Source organism: Lactuca serriola, chromosome 4 (genome assembly GCF_051521515.1).
Source record: "Lactuca serriola cultivar US96UC23 chromosome 4, Lser_US96UC23_V15, whole genome shotgun sequence".
In the NCBI taxonomy this organism is placed as follows: domain Eukaryota; kingdom Viridiplantae; phylum Streptophyta; class Magnoliopsida; order Asterales; family Asteraceae; genus Lactuca; species Lactuca serriola.
Genome location: NC_136411.1, coordinates 107,839,585 through 107,858,185, shown reverse-complemented (window position 1 = coordinate 107,858,185; position 18,601 = coordinate 107,839,585). Strand labels below are relative to the sequence as shown.

The following is an 18,601-nucleotide window of genomic DNA, read 5'->3' as shown; positions in this document are numbered from 1 at the left end:
CAGTTACTAACGTAAGAATTAATTTTTCGATATGAGAATACATGGTCTCAAGATCCAGAAGACTTTTACTTACATAGTAGATAGGATGTTGGTCTCCATTAAGATCCTTGGCCAGGAAAACACTTACCGCGTTTGAGGATATCGAGAGGTAAAGGAGAAGTGGTTCTCCATCTATAGGCTTTACTAGTAATGGCGCAGAACTTGAGTATCATTTGAGTTCCTGAAAAGCTTTTTCGTGCTCTTCAGTCCATTCGAACCTCTTTTTCTTCTTCAAGATATCATAAAAGGGCTTACACCTTTCTGAGGATCTTGAAATGAACCTGCTGAGTGTTGCTACTCTTCCGGTTAGCCTTTGGATGTCTTTTGTTGAACACGGAGATTTCAGCTTGATGATTGCTTTGATCTGCTCCAGGCTTGCTATTATTCCTGTCTTGGTTACCATATATCCTAGGAACTTGCTTGATTTCATCCCAAAGTGGCATTTGAGTGGATTCAACTTCATATTATATTCGTCTAGAATGTTGAAGGCTTCTTCGAGATCCCTGAGATGATCTTCAGCTTTCATTGACTTCACCACCATTTCATTAATATAGACCTCCATGGTGCCCTCCATATTGTCTTTAAACATCCGATTCACCAATCTTTGATATGTTGCACCTGCATTTTTAAGACCAAAAGGCATTACATTGTAACGATATATACTTGTTGGTGTTATAAACGTTGTATCTTCTAGATCAGATGCTTCCATCTGGATTTGTTGGAATCCTATTGAAGCATCCATGAAGGTTAGGAGTTCGTGGCCAGCTGTTGCGTCTATCGTAGAGTCAATGTGTGGTAGAGGTAAAGGATCCTTAGGATAAGCCTTGTTAAGATCCGTGTAGTCTATGCATACTCGCCATTTGCCATTTTTCTTCTGTATGACAACCACTTTAGCTAGCCATCTTGGGAACTTCCCTTCCTTCATCATTCCTATCTTGAGGAGATTTTCTACTTCTTCTTGGATGATCTGATTTCTTTCAAGTGCAAACATCCTTCTCTTTTGGTGTATTGGTCTAAAAGAAGGATCAATATTAAGTTTGTGAGTGATAATACTCTTGTTTATATCTGTCATATTTTCGTGTTTTCATGTGGATGTCTTGCTTCTAGTTCGAAGGATTTTTAATAGGTCTTGCTCGATTTGCTCAAGTATTGAGGATCCTATGAGGACTTTAGCTTTAGAATCCTCGATGCTTAGTGGCACTTCCTTCACATCTTGCTCCTTCGTTTCTAGAACATGTTGTGCCCCTGGCTTAATTGTTATGATTGTTGGGGTTTGGTCATAGGCTTCATAGTGGTTTTATAACATTCCTTCAATTCTTATTGATGTCTCATGATCTTCACCGTTTCCTATGGAGTAGGCATTTTTACACACTGATGATATGTTGATGGAACCGCTTTTATATCTTAGATCCACTGTCTACCTAGTATCACATTATAAGAAGATAAAGTTTCAACAACACAAATTTTTTTTATAGAGTTCACCCCTTCTATGTATATTGGTAGTTTTATCTCCCCAATAGTGTGTTTCGTTTCCCCGCTAAATCCTATGAGGACCGAGGATTTACTGATTATCTCCGATTCTGGGATGTTCATCCTTTTTAGTGCGTTTAGGAGTAAGATGTTGACCGAGGATCCATGTCACACCCCCGAACCGTAAGACAAACGGCGGAAACGTCCAGGGGTGGATGACGTCATGCGTAGTATCGCAACAATTGCATAATAGTAATCAAAGTAAACACAACCATTACATTACATATGAATATTTACATTTGTTTGAAGAACATAATTTGTATACATTACTATATGACAAAAGTAAAAGACATGGCTCCAAAAGCTGACAAAGGTACCTGTTTATTGTTGTCCTGAGAACACAAGCGATTTTGAAAACGTATCAGCATAAAGCTGGTGAGTTCATAAGTATGTTTTTGTAATGATAACTAGTCACTGAATTTGTATAAATGATTTATTTTCGTTATACGTAAAACATCGTTTGTATCGAAACCCTGGTTACCACCAGTAGGTAAAATGTTCTGTTTGAAAACCTTGGCTACCACCAGTATGTAAAGTATGTTCTGTTTGTCTGGGAAAATCCCTTATTTTCCCTGGTATGCGTGTGTTTATTGCTTTAATGGTTCCAAATTCGTAAGGTATAAGTATCACACTTATGTTAGTAAAGCGATTGTCTATGAGAGGTATATTATTACGTAAAAGAGTCGTACGATTGGCGAGTTTTATGACCATACTTAAAGTTGATACGACGTGAAAGGGATGTCGGTATCCTTTATGACATTTGTCACCCATAGAGCTACCGTTCCAACTGTAGCTAGCCGTGCGGGATAGTCAGTCCCGTATAGATCTATACATAAAAGCCACGCTTTCCCTCCAGGAAATTTTGGTTCATAAGGGTAGTCTTCCACTTAGTTAATGTTGTAAGCGCCCAAGGATGTGTCTCCTAATTAAGTTAACGGCTTTGCGTGTAATAATAAGAAAACGTTCTGTTCTTTCCCATGTAAAACCAATATATGTTTTGTAGAGTAAAAATAATTATACCATAATAATTATTTACTGTTGTACTTCTGTAGTAATGAGTGTGTTATAAACTAAATCTATCATGGTTTACATATTCGACCACGTAAGTAGTTTGCAATTCTAACACTGGTAATGAAATCCCCAAACTATACCCTTTATAGCTTGACTGTAATGATAAATTCGTGAAACGTTCGGAAAACTATGCAATTAAATTTAGAAAATGTCCCTTATGCTCTGCATACTACAAAAGGGATTAAGTATCTAAATGTTTGATGAAAATCGTAGATTTGTATGAACAAGTTTGACTTGTTGAAAAGCTTTTATGTTTCGCTTATATTGCCCCCCCCCCCCTTGAAAATGTTTAAAAATCATAAAAGCGTAGGGGTATGAACTCACTGTTTGACGTGGGATTCGAGTGTAAGTCAATAAGAGTTGTTGAGTGTTAATTGGAGCCTCGGACACAAACGGATCCTATTTAATATATAGAAGCACATATATGTATTAGGTGAGGGCATAACATTATTTGTTATGGAAGGAAACCACTTTAGGAACTAGGAAACACTTGAAACTAAGCGTTAGAATCACAAGTGATTGAAGAGGGGGAGTTTGTGGTCACAACAAATGGTGTACGGTCATGGGTTTGTGGCCCAATGAGGTTGTCGGCCCAAGATTTTGCGGCTCAAGTGTTTGCGGTCCATGGGTTTATGGCCCATGGGTTTACAGCCCACGAGTTTGCGGCCGTAAACACTCAATTAAAGGTGTGATTTGCAGTGGTTCAAGGCCCTTTCTAGCCTCCCAGAAGTGTTATAAGTCCCGTGTATGGCTTAAAATGAGTGATTAACGTCAATATTTGACTAAATACTAGGTTTTACGGTCCATGAGGTGTGTGCGGCTGTAAACCCTACGTGTTCAAGCTTTTTGGGTAGATTTCTAGGTGAAAATCAAAGGTTTCTAGTAAACATCAAGCTTAGGAAGTAGTTACTTACTTTAAGGGAGCTTGGAATGAAGTTTTTACCCACTAAGAACTAGTGTGTGTTCTTGATGTTCTTGGTGAGAGAGAAGGTCTATACAAAAATGAGATTAATGACGTAGGAATATGGATTCATTACTAGATAAGAGATTGAACACAATCAAGATGGAGGATCACTTACATTCTTGAGGATTCTTGAGCCAAAATCAATGGATGTAGAGAGAGAGCAGAGAGAGAAGGTCTTTGAAGTGGTTAAAGTGTGAAATGAAGGCTAAGCATCCCTTATATAGGGTTGAGTTTTCGGCCAAGGGGTGAGGTGGGGGTGTGCGGCCGTAAACACGAGTTTACAGCCGTACACTCCTCTCGAAGGGGTGTTTGGCCCGGATGCTATGCTTTGGCTTAGAAAACGCGTTCTTGGAAACAAAATAATGTTAATCAAGAGAAGAAATAATTTCTAAATTGATTTATTTTTAATGGTTAGAACAGAAGAAATTTCGGGTTGTCACATCATTTCCCCGATAGAGGGATTTTTGTCCTGAAATTCGAACATAGAAAACAAATCATGGATTTGGAAAGAGATGCGGATATTTCTTTTTCATCTGATCTTCGCGCTCCCAAGTGAATTCAAGTCCCCGCTTGGCATTCCGGCAAACCTTCACTATTGGAATGAGACTTTGTTTCGTTTGCTTGATCTCCCTTTCCATGATTTCGACTGGTTCTTCCACGAAGTTAAGGTTCTTGTTGATTTCGATCTCATCGAGAGGGATCATAGGGGTTTCTTCGGATAGACACTTTTTAAGATTCGATACGTGGAAGACGAGATGGATGTTGCTAATCTCTTGTGGTAAACGAAGTTTGTACGCCACAGGACCAATCCTAGCAAGGATTTCGAATGGTCCTATGTATATCGGATTCAGCTTTCCACGCTTTCCAAAGCGTATCTTGCCTTTCCAGGGTGAGACCTTCAACAGAACACAGTCTCCAACCTGGAACTCCAAGGGTCTTTGTCTCTTATCGGCGTAGCTCTTTTGTCTGTCTCGTGAGGCTTTCAGTTGTTCCCGGATTTGAATGATCTTTTTTGTAGTTTCGCGGATTATTTTTGAACCAGTGAGAGTGCTGTCAGGGACTTGCCCCTTGGCTAGCTGCGTGTTGCCTACCTCAGCCCAGCACAGAGGGGATCTGCACTTGCGGCCATTAAGGGCTTCAAAAGGCGCAGCCTTGATGCATGTGTGATAACTGTTGTTGTAGGAGAACTCAACCAAGGGAAAATGGGTGTCCCATGACTTACCGAAATCTATGACACATGCTCTCAACATGTCTTCAAATATCTGAATAGTCCTCTCACTCTGCCCGTCTGTTTGAGGATGGTAAGCTGTACTCATATCCAGTTTAGTTCCAAGAGCTCTCTACAGGGACTGCCGAAATCTCGAGGTGAACCTGCTATGTCAATTGGAGATAATGGACACAGGCACACCGTGCAGTCAAACTATTTCTTGAATTTAGATCCGTGTGAGCTTTTCCATCTTAAATGTTTCTTTGATTGGTAGGAAGTGAGCAGATTTTGTCAATCGGTCGACTATTACCCATGTGGTGTCGTAACCACTCGGAGATTTGGGTAATTTAGTGATAAAATCCATAGTAATCTTCTCATATTTCCATTCGGGTATCTTCGGCTGCTGGAGTAGACCCGAGGGTTTATGATATTCAACCTTCACCTTGGCGCAAGTCAATCACTTGCCCACGAAGGTAGCAATCTCTGCTTTCATGTTCGGCCACCGGTACAACTTCTTGAGATCGAGGTACATCTTATCCGAACCTGGGTGAACTGAGTATCTAGTCTTGTGAGGTTCGCTCATGAAAACCTCCCTAAATCCTCCGAACTTCGGGGTCCAGATCCGGTCCATGAAATAATAGACTTCGTCTCCCTTGATCTCTAAGTTCTTTTCCATTCCTCTCAAGGCTTCACCTGACATGTTCTCTGGCCTCAAGGCTTCCAGCTGAGCCTCTCTGATTTGTATGGAAAAGTGAGAATGGATGGTCATGGTTAATGCTTTCACATTCAGAACTGAGCATTCTTTCCGGCTAAGGGCATCTGCCACCACATTGGCCTTGCCGGGATGGTAACGATTTTTGCACTCATAATCACTGAGTAGTTCTACCCATCGCTGTTGTCTCATGTTTAGCTCCTTCTGGTCGAAAATATGTTGCAGGCTTTTATGGTCAGTGAAGATAGTGCACTTGGTTCCGTAGAGATAATATCTCCATATCTTTAATGTGAAGACCACTGCTCACAACTCTAAATCGTGAGTGGTGTAGTTTACTTCGTGTGCTTTCAGGTGTCTTGAGGCATAGGCGATAACCTTTCCCCACTGCATGAGCACACAGTCGAAGCCCTGATTGGATGCATCATAGTAGACGACGAAATCATCCGTCCCTTCGGGCAGAGATAAGATAAGTGTGCTGCATAGGGCCTGCTTCAATGTTCGGAACGCAGTGTCTTGCTTTTCACTCCAACAAAAGGGTACACCTTTCTGAGTCAACGTGGTTAGGGGTTTGGCGATCCTAGACAAATTTTGGATAAACCTGCGATAATAGCCAGTGAGGCCCAATAATTGACGGATTTTTGTGGGCGTTTTCGGTGCTGACCAGTTCTCAATTGCCTGGATCTTGGAAGGGTCCACGTGTATGCCTTCCTCGCATACCACGTGACCTAGGAAAGTTACTTTTCGAATCCAGAATTCGCACTTGGAGAATTTCGCATATAGCTTCTCTATCCTTAGAGTTTCCAGCACCAATCTTAAGTGTTGTCTGTGATCTTCTTTGCTTCTGGAATAGACAAGTATATCTTCGATGAACACGATTATGAACTTGTCCAGGAAAGAAAGGCACACCCGATTCATCAGGTCCATGAATACCTTCAGTGCGTTGGTTAGACTGAAGGGCATTACTACGAACTCGTAGTGACCATATCGAGTCTGAAATGCTATCTTAGGAACATCACTCTCGTGGACTCGCAGCTGATGATACCCTGATCTTAGGTCTATTTTTCAGAAGTAGCAGGCTCCTTGAAGTTGGTCGAAGAGGTCGTCGATCCGAGGAAGAGGATAATGGTTTTTGACGATGAGTTTGTTCAGTTCGCGATAGTCAATACACATCCGGAAAGATCCATCATTCTTTTCACAAATAAGACCGGGGCTCCCTAGGGTGAGGAACTCGGTCTGACGAATCCTTTGTTGAGGAGCACATTGAGCTGGCTGGATAACTCTTGCATTTCTGTTGGTGCTAGGCGATATGGGGATTTAGCTACGGGGGTAGCTCTAGGGATTAAGTCGGTTCGGAATTCAACTTGGCGTTTGGGAGAATTTCTCGGGAGCTCTTTGGGAAAGACATAAGGAAAGTTGTAGACTTCAGGGATGCTCTTGAGGTCTTTAACTTCCTATTTCTCATTAATGACATGGGCTAGGAATGCATGACACTCCTTTCGCAGAAAATTTTGGGCTTTGATGCACGAAATGATACGGAGGTTCGACTGAGTTTATTGCCATAAATCATGAGGGTTTCACCAGAGGGAAGATGGAGACGAATTTCTTTTTCATAGAAAAGGATATTATCACGATTGGGGCTCAACTCATCCATGCCGATGATGACATCGAAACTCTTTATAGAAACATGGATAAGGTCGATGGGAAAGGAATGGTCGTTTAAGGTAAGAGTACAGCCGATGAATATGTCGTTAGTGCTCTCTTTCTTTCCGTTAGCCATTTCGAAGGTAAACATTTTGGTTAAAGGTTGGGGTTTATGTTTGAGAAGATGCTTGAATGCATGACTAACAAAACTTCTATCCGCACCAGAATAAAAAAGAATGCATGCATAAGAGTTGTCGAGGAGGAACGTACCCGTAACAACTGTGAGATCTGCAACTGCCTCCTCCTGGCCCATCGCTAGCACTCTCCATGTGCTACCTGTTGTTGTTACCTTGGGGCAGTTTCTCTTGTAGTGCCCAACCTCACTACAACCATAACCGGCTTGACCGACACCCGCTCCAGATGCATGATTGGTTGGTTGGATTGGTGCCTTACAAACTCGAGCTGTGTGCCCCTTTTTGCCACAATTGTGGCAGAGCATTTCACGGAATGGGCCAGGATTATGATGATAATTGCATTTGTTTCACCGTGGAAGGGTACCAGCATATCTACTGGTAGGTGCTTGAGTAGCAGGAGCAGCGGCAGGAATAGTAGCAACGTGAACGGCCACCATTTGTTGTTTCTTTGAGGGATCCAGCGAAGGCTGGCCCTTTCGCTGCTTCCATAATTTTCTTTTCTCACCACTCACCTTCGCTGGTTCGGGAGCGGCTATCACTTTATCAAGATCAACTCCGTGATCTATGAGAGTCTGTGCCAGGCATTTGACGCTGTCAAAAGTGGTTGGCCTAGCGGCCAAGACATTTCCTTGCATTGGGGGCGTCAATCCCCAAATACATCTTTCTATTTTCTTACTTTCCGGGGTGACCATTCCCAGACAGAGGAGAGCCAAATCACATAATCTAGCCATGTAGGACGCAATGTCGGAACCCTTCATCTCCATAATTCGTTCTCTAGTTTCTGCATCTCATCCCTTGGGCAATATAAAGCAAGCATGAGCTCTTTCAAGCTCTCCTAACCCATAACATTTGCTACTGGCAGGATTAGGGGTTTGACCCAACCATTCCACCAGGTCAGTGCTCTGTTGGTGAAAGTACAACAAGAACAAATTTCGAAGATGGAATCGATCTTCTTGAACCATCGAGTCAGGGTAATAACACCTCCATTGTCATCGAAGGATGTAGGTTTTGCGTTCATGAAGTATTTATAGGAGCACTCCTTCTGGTGTCCTTGGCTTCCATCAAGATTGAGGGGTTGGGCACCACTTCCCGACCCGCTAGAGCTGCCAGAATTTATCTGCGATATTGTGGCAGCCACTGCGGCCGTAACTGCTGCCTGGAACATGGTAGGATCGAATTGAGGAGGTGGTGGTGCTAGATATGTTGGGGTGTTGTTGTTCTTTTTGTTGGGTCTTTTCTTCGGAGGCATCTTGTTCTAAAAATAATCAGGAAGACGAGGACGATAAGTCCTCTATATTCAAATCAAGAGATATGAAGCAAGATATATCTCAGCCTGATAGACAGGGTGTTCTACTAAGCGATAAACAAGGAAGAGCTACTAATGCAAGTAAACTATCGCTAAAAGGAATGAGTAGCAACACTTGGAAATGAAGTTCTGCAATGAAGTCGACTCTAGGTAAAATACTCTTATAGTATTTTTGAGTTATATGCTTGTTATAACGATATCTTGTTGTATGGATACTTGGTAAGTTTTAGGCCTGCTGCAACATCACAGTCACTCCCAAACACATGTTGGTCATGTCTCGACTAAATATAGTTGATCAGGCTATAATGACCCTAGACATGATTACATAACTGCCCAGGTTTAAACCGCAGTGTCAACCATCCAAGTGTTTTTGTTTTGTTCTATTCATGTTATTGTTTATGGTACGTATGTATACTTGTATACTTCTTGCAAAATACTTATATTTTTAAGTATACTTTTAGTTCAGAGCCCTTCGGCCCCTTAGTGTATATAGTTTTATACCATGCAAGGTTCGGTATACTTAGTTCACTATAAACAATAGCTCTGATACCAATCCATCACACCCCCGAACCCTAAGACAAACGACGGAAACGTCCAGGGGTGGATGACGTTATGCGTACTATCACAACGATTGCATCATGGTAATCAAAGTAAACACAACCATTACATTACATATGAATATTTACATTTGTTTGAAAAACATAGTTTGTATACATTAGTATATGACAAAAGTAAAAGACGTGACTCCAAAATACTCCGTCTTCTCCAAAAGCTGACAAGGGTACCTGTCTATTGTTGTCCTGAGAACACAAGCGATTTTGAAAACGTGTCAGCACAAAGCTGGTGAGTTCATAAGTATGTTTTTGTAATGATAACTAGTCACTGAATTTGTATAAATGATTTTTTTTCGTTATATGTAAAACATCATTTGTGTCGAAACCCTTGTTACCACCAGTAGGTAAAATGTTCTATTTGAAAACCCTGGCTACCACCAGTATGTAAAGTATGTTTTGTTTGTCTGGGAAAATCCCTTATTTCCCCTGGTATGCGTGTATTTATTGCTTTAATGGTTCCAAATTCGTAAGGCATAAGTATCACACTTATGTTAGTAAAGTGATTGTTTATGAGAGGTATATTATTATGTTAAAGAGTCGTACGATTGGCGAGTTTTATGACCATACTTAAAGTTGATACGACGTGAAACGGACGCTAGTATCCTTTATGACATTTGTCACCCGTAGACCTACCGGTCCAACTGTAGCTAGCAGTCAGGTGTGGGATAGTCAGTCCCGTATAGATCTATACACAAAAGCTATGCTTTCACTCTAGGAAATTCTGGTTCATAAGGGTAGTCCTCTACTTATTTAATGTTGTAAGCACCCAAGGACGTGTCTCCCAATTAAGTTAACGACTTTGTGTGTAATAATATGAAAGCATGTTGTTCTTTCGCATGTAAAACCGATGTATGTTTTGTAGAGTAAAAATAATTATACCAAAATAATTATTTACTGTTGTACTTCTGTAGTAATGAGTGTGTTATAAACTAAATCTATCATGGTTTACATATTCAACCATGCAAGTAGTTTGCAATTGTAACACTGGTAATGAAATCCCCAAACTATACCCTTTATAGCTTGACTGTAATGATAAATTCGTGAAACGTTCGGAAAACTATGCAATTAAATTTAGAAAATGTCCCTTATGCTCTGCATACTACAAAAGGGATTAAGTATCTAAATGTTTGATGAAAATCGTAGATTTGTATGAATTGCATAAGTTTGACTTGTTGAAAAGCTTTTATGTTTGGCTTGTATTCCCCCCCCCCCCTGAAAATGTTTAAAAATCATAAAAGCGTAGGGGTATGAACTCACATTTTGACATGAGATTCGAGTGTAAGTCAATAGGAGTTGTTGAGTGTCAATTGGAGCCTCTGACACAAACGGATCCTATTTAATATATAGAAGCACGTATATGTATTAGGTGAGGGCATAACATTATTTGTTATGGAAGGAAACCACCTTAGGAACTAGGAAACACTTGAAACTAAGCGTTAGAATCACAAGTGATTAAAGAGGGGGAGTTTGTAGTCACAACAAAGGGTGTACGGTCATGGGTTTGTGGCCCAATGAGGTTCTCGACCCAAGAGTTTGCGGCCCAGGTGTTTGCAGTCCATGGGTTTACGGCCCATGAGTTTGCGGCCGTAAACACTCAATGAAAGGTGTGGTTTGTAGTGGTTCAAGGCCCTTTCTAGCCTCCCAGAAGTGTTCTAAATCACGTGTATGGCTTAAAATGAGTGATTAAGGTCAATATTTGACCAAATACTAGGGTTTACTGTCCATGAGGTGTGTACGGTCGTAAACCCTCCATGTTCATGCTTTTTCGGTCGATTTCTAGGTGAAAATCAAAGGTTTCTAGTAGACATTTAGCATAGGAAGTAGTTACTTACTGTAAGGGAGCTTGGAATGAAGTTTTTAGCCACCAAGAACTAGTGTGTGTTCTTGGTGAGAGAGAAGGTCTATACAAAAATGAGATTAATGAGGTAGGAACCTGGATTCATTACTAGATAAGAGATTGAACACAATCAAGATGGAGGATCACTTACATTCTTGAGGATTCTTGAGCCAAAATCAATGGATGTAAAGAGAGAGAGAGAGAGAGAGAGAGAGTAGAGAGAGAAGGTCTTTGAAGTGGTTAAAGTGTGAAATGAAGGTTAAGCATCCCTTATATAGGGTTGAGTTTTCGGCCAAGGGGTGAGGTGGGGGTGTACGACTATAAACTCGAGTTTGTGGCCATACACTCCTCTCGAAGGGGTGTTTGGCCTGGATGCTATTCTTTGACTTAGAAAACGTGTTCTTGGACCCAAAATAATGTTAATCAAGAGCATAAATAATTTCTAAATTGATTTAGTTTTAACGGTTCGAACAGACGAAATTTTGGGTTGTCACAATCCACCGTCAACAAGGATCCTTCTGACGAAATGGTTGGCCATGTACAGTGTTATCACGAGTCTGTCATCATGAGGATCCTGAATCCCTTCCCTGTCCGACTTGTCAAATGTGATTTCCTTATCATTGCTAACCACAGTATTCTTCCGTGGTCTATCCTCCTTTCCTATTTTAGAGACCTTGGCATGTCTTTTAGCCTGAGAGTAATAAGTACAAAAAATGTTAGATCCGCCTTAGATAACCTTAATTATCTTGGCGTTTGGGGGTGGAGATCCTAGTTTCTTCAGGATCTTGTGACCATCCTGGTTGTTATCCTTGGACTTTTCGTTCTTTCTCCGGAGGATCTCTTTGAGGTGCCTCTTGCTAAGAAGGTAGTTGATCTCCTTTCTTAGGGCTATACAATCCTTTGTCATGTGACCGAAGTCTTCATGGTAAGCACACCATTTGGACTTGTCTTTCCAACTGGTGGACTTGTTATCCCTCTTCGGCCATCTAGCTTTGTCTCTTAGATCTTGCATAGCATGGAGTATACCTGAAACATCCACACAAAAACAATAGTCAGTGATCTTAGGAAGTTCCTCTTCTTCTCCTTCATCTTCGAGGGGCATTAACCTTATGATGATCCGGTTTGGAATAGGGATTCGATTTATAGGATCTTGGGGCCAAGGATTCAGCCCTCCTATTGGGATTCTCGTATTGACTTGAAGGGTTGCTCCTCTTTTGGATTTCCTTATCCTCTTCAAGTTTTATGAATCTCAACGCTCAACATCTAACTTCGTCCAATCTCTTGCATGGGGTCAACACAAGATCTTCATAGAAGGGTGAATCCTTCCTTAGACCCATCTTGAAGGCCTCTACAACAGTCACAATTTTGATTTTGGGGATACTTAGAGCTTCCATGCCAAACCTATTAACGAAATCTCTAAGTCGTTCCTTAGGATCCTTAACCACTCGATAGAGATCACTAGTGATCTTCTCAAAGGTTCTGCTAAAAGAAAACTGGTTATTGAAGATATTGACTAAGTGTGCAAATGAAGTAATTGAATATGGAGGAACATTTAGCATCCATTTGAGAGCTGATCCCGTAAGGGTTGAACCAAAGCCTTTGCATAGGCAAGCTTCCTTCAAGTGCACTGGGATGGGAATGATCTCCATCCTTTATCGATATTGTGCTACATGCTCTTTGGGATCTGTAGTTCCATCGTAAGGCTTCATGCTAGGAGTTTGGAAACTCTTAGGAACTTTGGTATTGGCTATCGCGGGAGCAAATCTCGAGATCATGTGACTTGTTGGAGATGCTTCTCGTATGGGTTGGACTACCTCGGGTACGCTTGAGATCATCTGTATCAACTGCTGAAGTTCCCTATCCATGTTTGGATTTATTCCTGCATCAACATTAATAGAGTTAGTATTGATAGTATTATTCTTTAAGAAGTTACTAGAATCAAGGTTTCTAGGAGTATTGAAAGGCTCATTGAGATCATTGATCGTAGATGCTCGATTGTTCATAGTTGTCCCTCATGGTCACGCAACAATAGCAGGAGATGTGTTCTCCTGGTGATTTCCTAAGGATGATGCATTATCAAAGTTCAGGATCCTTGGTTGTACAACTGTGGGCGTCGTTTCCTAGGATATCTGAAATTCCGCCTTTATTTTTTACATTTCTCTAAGTAGTGTTCTATTCTCCTCTTCTTGTTGGGTCATCTATTGCATCATTTTCCTCATCATAGAGAAGAGTTCTGTAGTCGTGACCGGAGCAGTCGGATCCTGGAGTCCTGAAGATCCCGAACTTCCTTGGTTAGTGACAGAGGGGTGTTTTTCTTGGATGGATCATGCGTTTTCCTCTGACCAGGGTGTCTACTCGTAGGAGGTGGTAGATTTTTGGTTGGAATGGAAGGAACGGAGGATGAAGATAGGATTGATTGTGTAGACATGATCTTTCGAGGATTTTGAACACCACGGCCCCACGGTGGGCGCCAAATAGTTTTGGTCAAAAATTACACAAGTATTGATCAACCAAATTGAATGAGAAGTTGTGATGTTCGAATTATGTAATGTAGAAAGGTAAGGAGAATGACATAATTGTTTACAAGGAAACCCTTGATCCTTGCTAGGATCTCAGACACAAAACCTTGGGAGGTGATAATGATTACCTGCCTTGATGATTTTATTAATGTAAAATGATGATTCCAGTAAGCAGAGAGTAAGCTAACAGAATACATGTGTCAATTTTATAGTCTAAACTAGCTAACAAAATGTCCCATATTCTTGGGATCCTCTATGACTAGCTTTGTGAATGTTGGTTTGACTTGGTATCCGGGTCTTTAGCATAGTTGAAATGAAACTCTATTGAGAATAAGTCTTCTCTTGACTATTTATGCACATGTATTAGTTATGAACGAAATATAACTATTATAAATGTTAATAAATAATAATAACGGTAATAGTCGGGATCATGAGATAGTTGAGAGTCCTGAATATCTGATGAGGTTAGAGGATCCTGAATGCTTTGAGGATCCTAGCCCCAACTGTTAGGTTATCAGGTAACTATGACACGACAAACACAATGTAAATTACAATAAACTAGCTTATAAATAGACATGACCTAAAATGATTTTTCACAAGCATATACTTGATATTCAAAATCCCAACATGTTTGGCAAAAGTAGTTGTTACCTGGTAGCGGGTAGCCAGTAGCCAGTAATGGGTAGCAATAAGCGAGTAACAGATTGCGAGTAGCTGGTACTGGGTAGCTAATAACTGAAATTGCTAGATTTTATTTATTGTATGAGTGTTTAACAAAAGTAGCTGAAAACTTTTGAAATATATAATGTTACATAAACAGACAATTGTGCGAACAAAAATAAATATATACATATATTTTTAAGGACAATTCTAGAAATGGATTTAAAAGGTTCACTAGCGTTTTGTTAACCGTTATACGAAGTAGATTTGGCTTTTAGATTTGGAGTGTTTTGTTTAAACTAAAAGTTAAACATGTGTACTGCCAAACGAAGTTTTTGTGTATATTAGAACGTTTTGTCAAAAGCTAAAAGTTAAAATCTCACAACCACTCACAAACGATCGGTGTCAAACATACCCAATATTAGGTTTTTAATGTTTGCTAAAATTTCCATTAATACGTCAACGTTCACCTTCCCTTGTTACATATATGGATTATTGAGATTCAAATAACAATTAATAAATGCTAACGCCTTAGGCTAATAATTATTAAATACTTCCTATGTTATATATTTATTGTTCATTTTTTACTTTTGAGGTCTTTATTCTTCAACTTTGACTTTAAATATTTTTATTTTTGGTATATAATACTTGGTGCAAGATATATATAAATGGACTGTGATTTAAATGTTTTTTTTATTGTTATAAGTTTCATAAAATAATTTATAATAAAAATAAAAATATTGAAGATTAAAGTTGAAATGTAAAGACTTTAAAAATAAAATATAGAGGGAAAATATACGACGGAAACGGACTTATAACTAAATTTACAAATTACCCATGTTTCATAGTCATGAACTTGCACTCTAAAAGAATATATACTACTTGTCCCCTTGTTTTATTTTATATATATATATATATATATATATATATATATATATATATATATATATATATATATATATATATATATATATATATATATATATATATATATATATATATATATATATATATATTCTTAATTCTTGAGGACAAATACAACCAAATATAGGATACATATAATGGGACTAATATTCCAAAAATCCACATGGATAAAGCCTTGGTTGAAGATGATACCCATGCATTCTTGGGAACTATGAAATACTTTTGAGAATTTGCTAGGAATTTACTAAAACCTATCATTGACCAAATTGCTTAGTAAATCTTGTATATGATAATACGACAAACAAAGAAACAAACATACCCTTGGTGACAACCTTTTACTTTTTCCCAAATGCCTCAAAGTTTTCAAAATATGTTCATAAGGTTTTCTAACGGACGGACATCTATTAGTAAGGAAATTTTTATGAAATTATGTATTTGTCCTTACGTTAGAAAAAAAAAATATAAAATGATCTTTATATAAAAATTAATTAACGATCATTATGTAAGACAAAAAATGTAGAAATGGTCTCTCATATAATAAAAATCTTATAGAAATAGTTTACATATAATAGCAAATCTATAGAAATAGTTCGTGTATAAGACAAAATATAGTAATGGTCTATGCGTAAGATAAAAATACAAAAATAAGATAAAAATACAAAATGGTCTTTGTATAATAGAAAAGTTTCAAATAGTTCATGTATAACTTAACCAAATTATAAAAATTGTACGTGTGTGATCGCGATATTATGAAAATGGTCCCTATGTCATATAAAATTACAGTAATCGTCCTGGCATTATAGCAAATTTATTAAAATAATCAATATGTTAAAAAAAACAATATAAAAATGATGTTAAAAGTTATAAAACGGATAATAATAAAAAAAACATATTAATTTTTCTTTGTGTTTTCTTATTGTCTTTACAAGTAGATTAAATATCTTAGGCTAGCACCAACAAATCTTACATATTGTTCACTAGGTGTGAAACCCGTGTATTACACGGGTTGATTTAAAAAAAAAATTAAACATTAAAGTGTAAACGAAAAATATTTTTTAATGTATAACTTTAAATTAAGAAAGATACATATTTATTGCAATTTAATATATCATATATATCATATTTAATACTTTACATATATAAGTATATGACTTTAATTTTAAAAATTAGAACAAACCAAAAATTGACAAGTGGATAATATTTATTTCAAAAATACCACAAAATGACAAGTGTCAAAATTAATGAGAGATTGACATGTGGCAAAAAACTTTCATTTATTAAAGAGGATTCGTCTCTAATAAAGACTTTTCTTTTTGAACATAATATATATATATATATATATATATATATATATATATAGAGAGAGAGAGAGAGAGAGAGAGAGAGAGGTAGGTTCAAATGTTTAAAATAAGTGTTTTGTTATTGTATGCATAAATGTGGGTCAATCAAAATTAAATAATTAAATAAATAAATAAGGGTAATTTAGTAATTTGTTTAGTAACTTCCAAAAATAATCCCTATAATCATGGGATAATCGCTGGTCTTCCTCACCTTAAAACCTAAATAAATGAGCCGGTCTTTCTCACCTTCTCACTGCCGCCTGACCTTCGCCAAAAATCAACTCCTTCGCTCTTCCTCCAAATCGATTAGAACTCCAAACTTGGAATCCAAGACCTTTGTTGGATCCAAGCCCAATCCGACACATGGATAATCGATGCCCTAATGAGACCATCAATCCTCGCTCTCCTTAACATCCCCACCGGACGTTGCTTCTTCAAATATGATGCATCACTGGCGATCCCGGACCGAATCCCGATGAGTTCTTCGACGAGTTCTGCAACGAGGATGAAGAGGAATCAAACGGGCCACTGTCAGCACCGAGTTCTGCCCATATTTCCCCTTTTCCTTCTCCTTTGCCTTTGACACGATTTCTTCCAGCAGCTCCTCCCCCCTCCGACCAACGTCTCCATCCAGCGTCGCCTTGTTTGAGCTTCGGCTTTTTCCAGCTGTAAGAAAAACGCTCTCTTTTTCATCCTTTTTTTGTTCGAACTGCCACCAGTTATCTTATCATCTTCACTTGTTCGATTGAACAACTTTTGTTATAGCTTTTAGATGACTGATCGTTTATCAGTTATTAGCTTTTTTTGTGTTTTCTTAATCAAAAATTTGATCAATTGGTCCTTTACCTATGGTTAGGAATGGAATGCACTATTATACAAATCCACATAGTTTAGATTAAACACTGTGAAGAGTTTATTTGATGATAAATTAACATGCATCAACTTCAAGTGTAAATCAAATTTGTTGGTTTTTGTTTGCTCATTTGATTTAGAGGTGATGTATGTACTCCAAATGTACAACATGGCCTTTCTTCATGTTGTTTAAAGTTTGTAGAAGTTAGAGTCACCCTTTGTTATATCTCTTGATGATGCTTTGTAGCTGCTCTATTCATTTTGCTTTTATATTTTATTGATGTTGTTGGTGATTTCTCATATTTCTAATACTTGGTGGAGATGTGTGATGTCATATTTTCTAAAGAAGAGGTGTGACAAGCAATGTGGACTTGTGACAAGCAATGCTTATGTATATTTAGATTATGTTCGCTGAAATGCTTGAATGAAACAGTTCCTCTATTTCCGTCCTAACAAAAAGACAAACAGTTCCATTTATCTTTTTTGTTATATCTCTTGATGATGCTTTGTAGCTGCTCTATTCATTTTGCTTTTATATTTTATTGATGTTGTTGGTGATTTCTCATATTTCTAATACTTGGTGGAGATGTGTGATGTCATATTTTCTAAAGAAGAGGTGTGACAAGCAATGTGGACTTGTGACAAGCAATGCTTATGTATATTTAGATTATGTTCGTTGAAATGCTTGAATGAAACAGTTCCTCTATTTCCGTCCTAACAAAAAGACAAACAGTTCCTTTAATTCAGTTGGCATTTGTTCACGAATTATATGAAATCATGAATACAAATTTGTAGGAATGGAATCATGAATTCTAATTCTGTTGGAATGGAATCACGAATCCATTTATCTTTAATGGTTTTTGCGTGACTTTATTTTGTTTTGCTTGAATTTTATGCGTGAATTTTATCTTATATTGTTGGTTAATAATGATCAAGTATTGAATACCATTATTTTTTTGTAGGTACGAAACGAGAGATATCAAAGCAAAACATGGTACATATGAAACTTACAACATTCTACTGGAATGGAATCTTGAATTCTTATTCTGTGAGAATAGAATCTTGAAGATGAACATTGTATGAGATGAAGATGAACAATGACCACCAATCTCCCAAAAAGAATGGATTATTCTACCAGAATAATATACAATATAATGAAAAAAATATATGTAATAGTATATTCTAGTAGAA

General features: G+C 38.2%; 1 protein-coding gene across 1 annotated transcript; it reads right to left on the bottom strand.

Moving 5' to 3' along the window:
- Positions 1-11,605: 11,605 nt before the first annotated feature.
- On the bottom strand, positions 11,606-12,764 carry LOC145098701 (uncharacterized). Its single transcript, XM_079036312.1, has 3 exons — positions 12,377-12,764; positions 11,852-12,141; positions 11,606-11,806 (listed from the first exon to the last, which is right to left on the bottom strand). Exons 1-3 carry the CDS (start codon positions 12,762-12,764, stop codon positions 11,606-11,608), a joined length of 879 nt encoding a protein of 292 aa, XP_078892438.1.
- Between the last annotated feature and the right edge of the window lie 5,837 nt (positions 12,765-18,601).

What these genes read in the sequence shown, in the direction of transcription:
- LOC145098701 (XM_079036312.1), bottom strand. Translation starts at nt 12,764, where the DNA reads ATGGAGATCATTCCCATCCCAGTGCACTTGAAGGAAGCTTGCCTATGC. An exon ending in GAGATTGGACGAAGTTAGAT is followed by an intron (nt 12,142 to 12,376) that starts GTTGAGCGTTGA and finishes TGGATGTTTCAG; the next exon opens with GTATACTCCATGCTATGCAA. An exon ending in CAAACGCCAAGATAATTAAG is followed by an intron (nt 11,807 to 11,851) that starts GTTATCTAAGGC and finishes TATTACTCTCAG; the next exon opens with GCTAAAAGACATGCCAAGGT.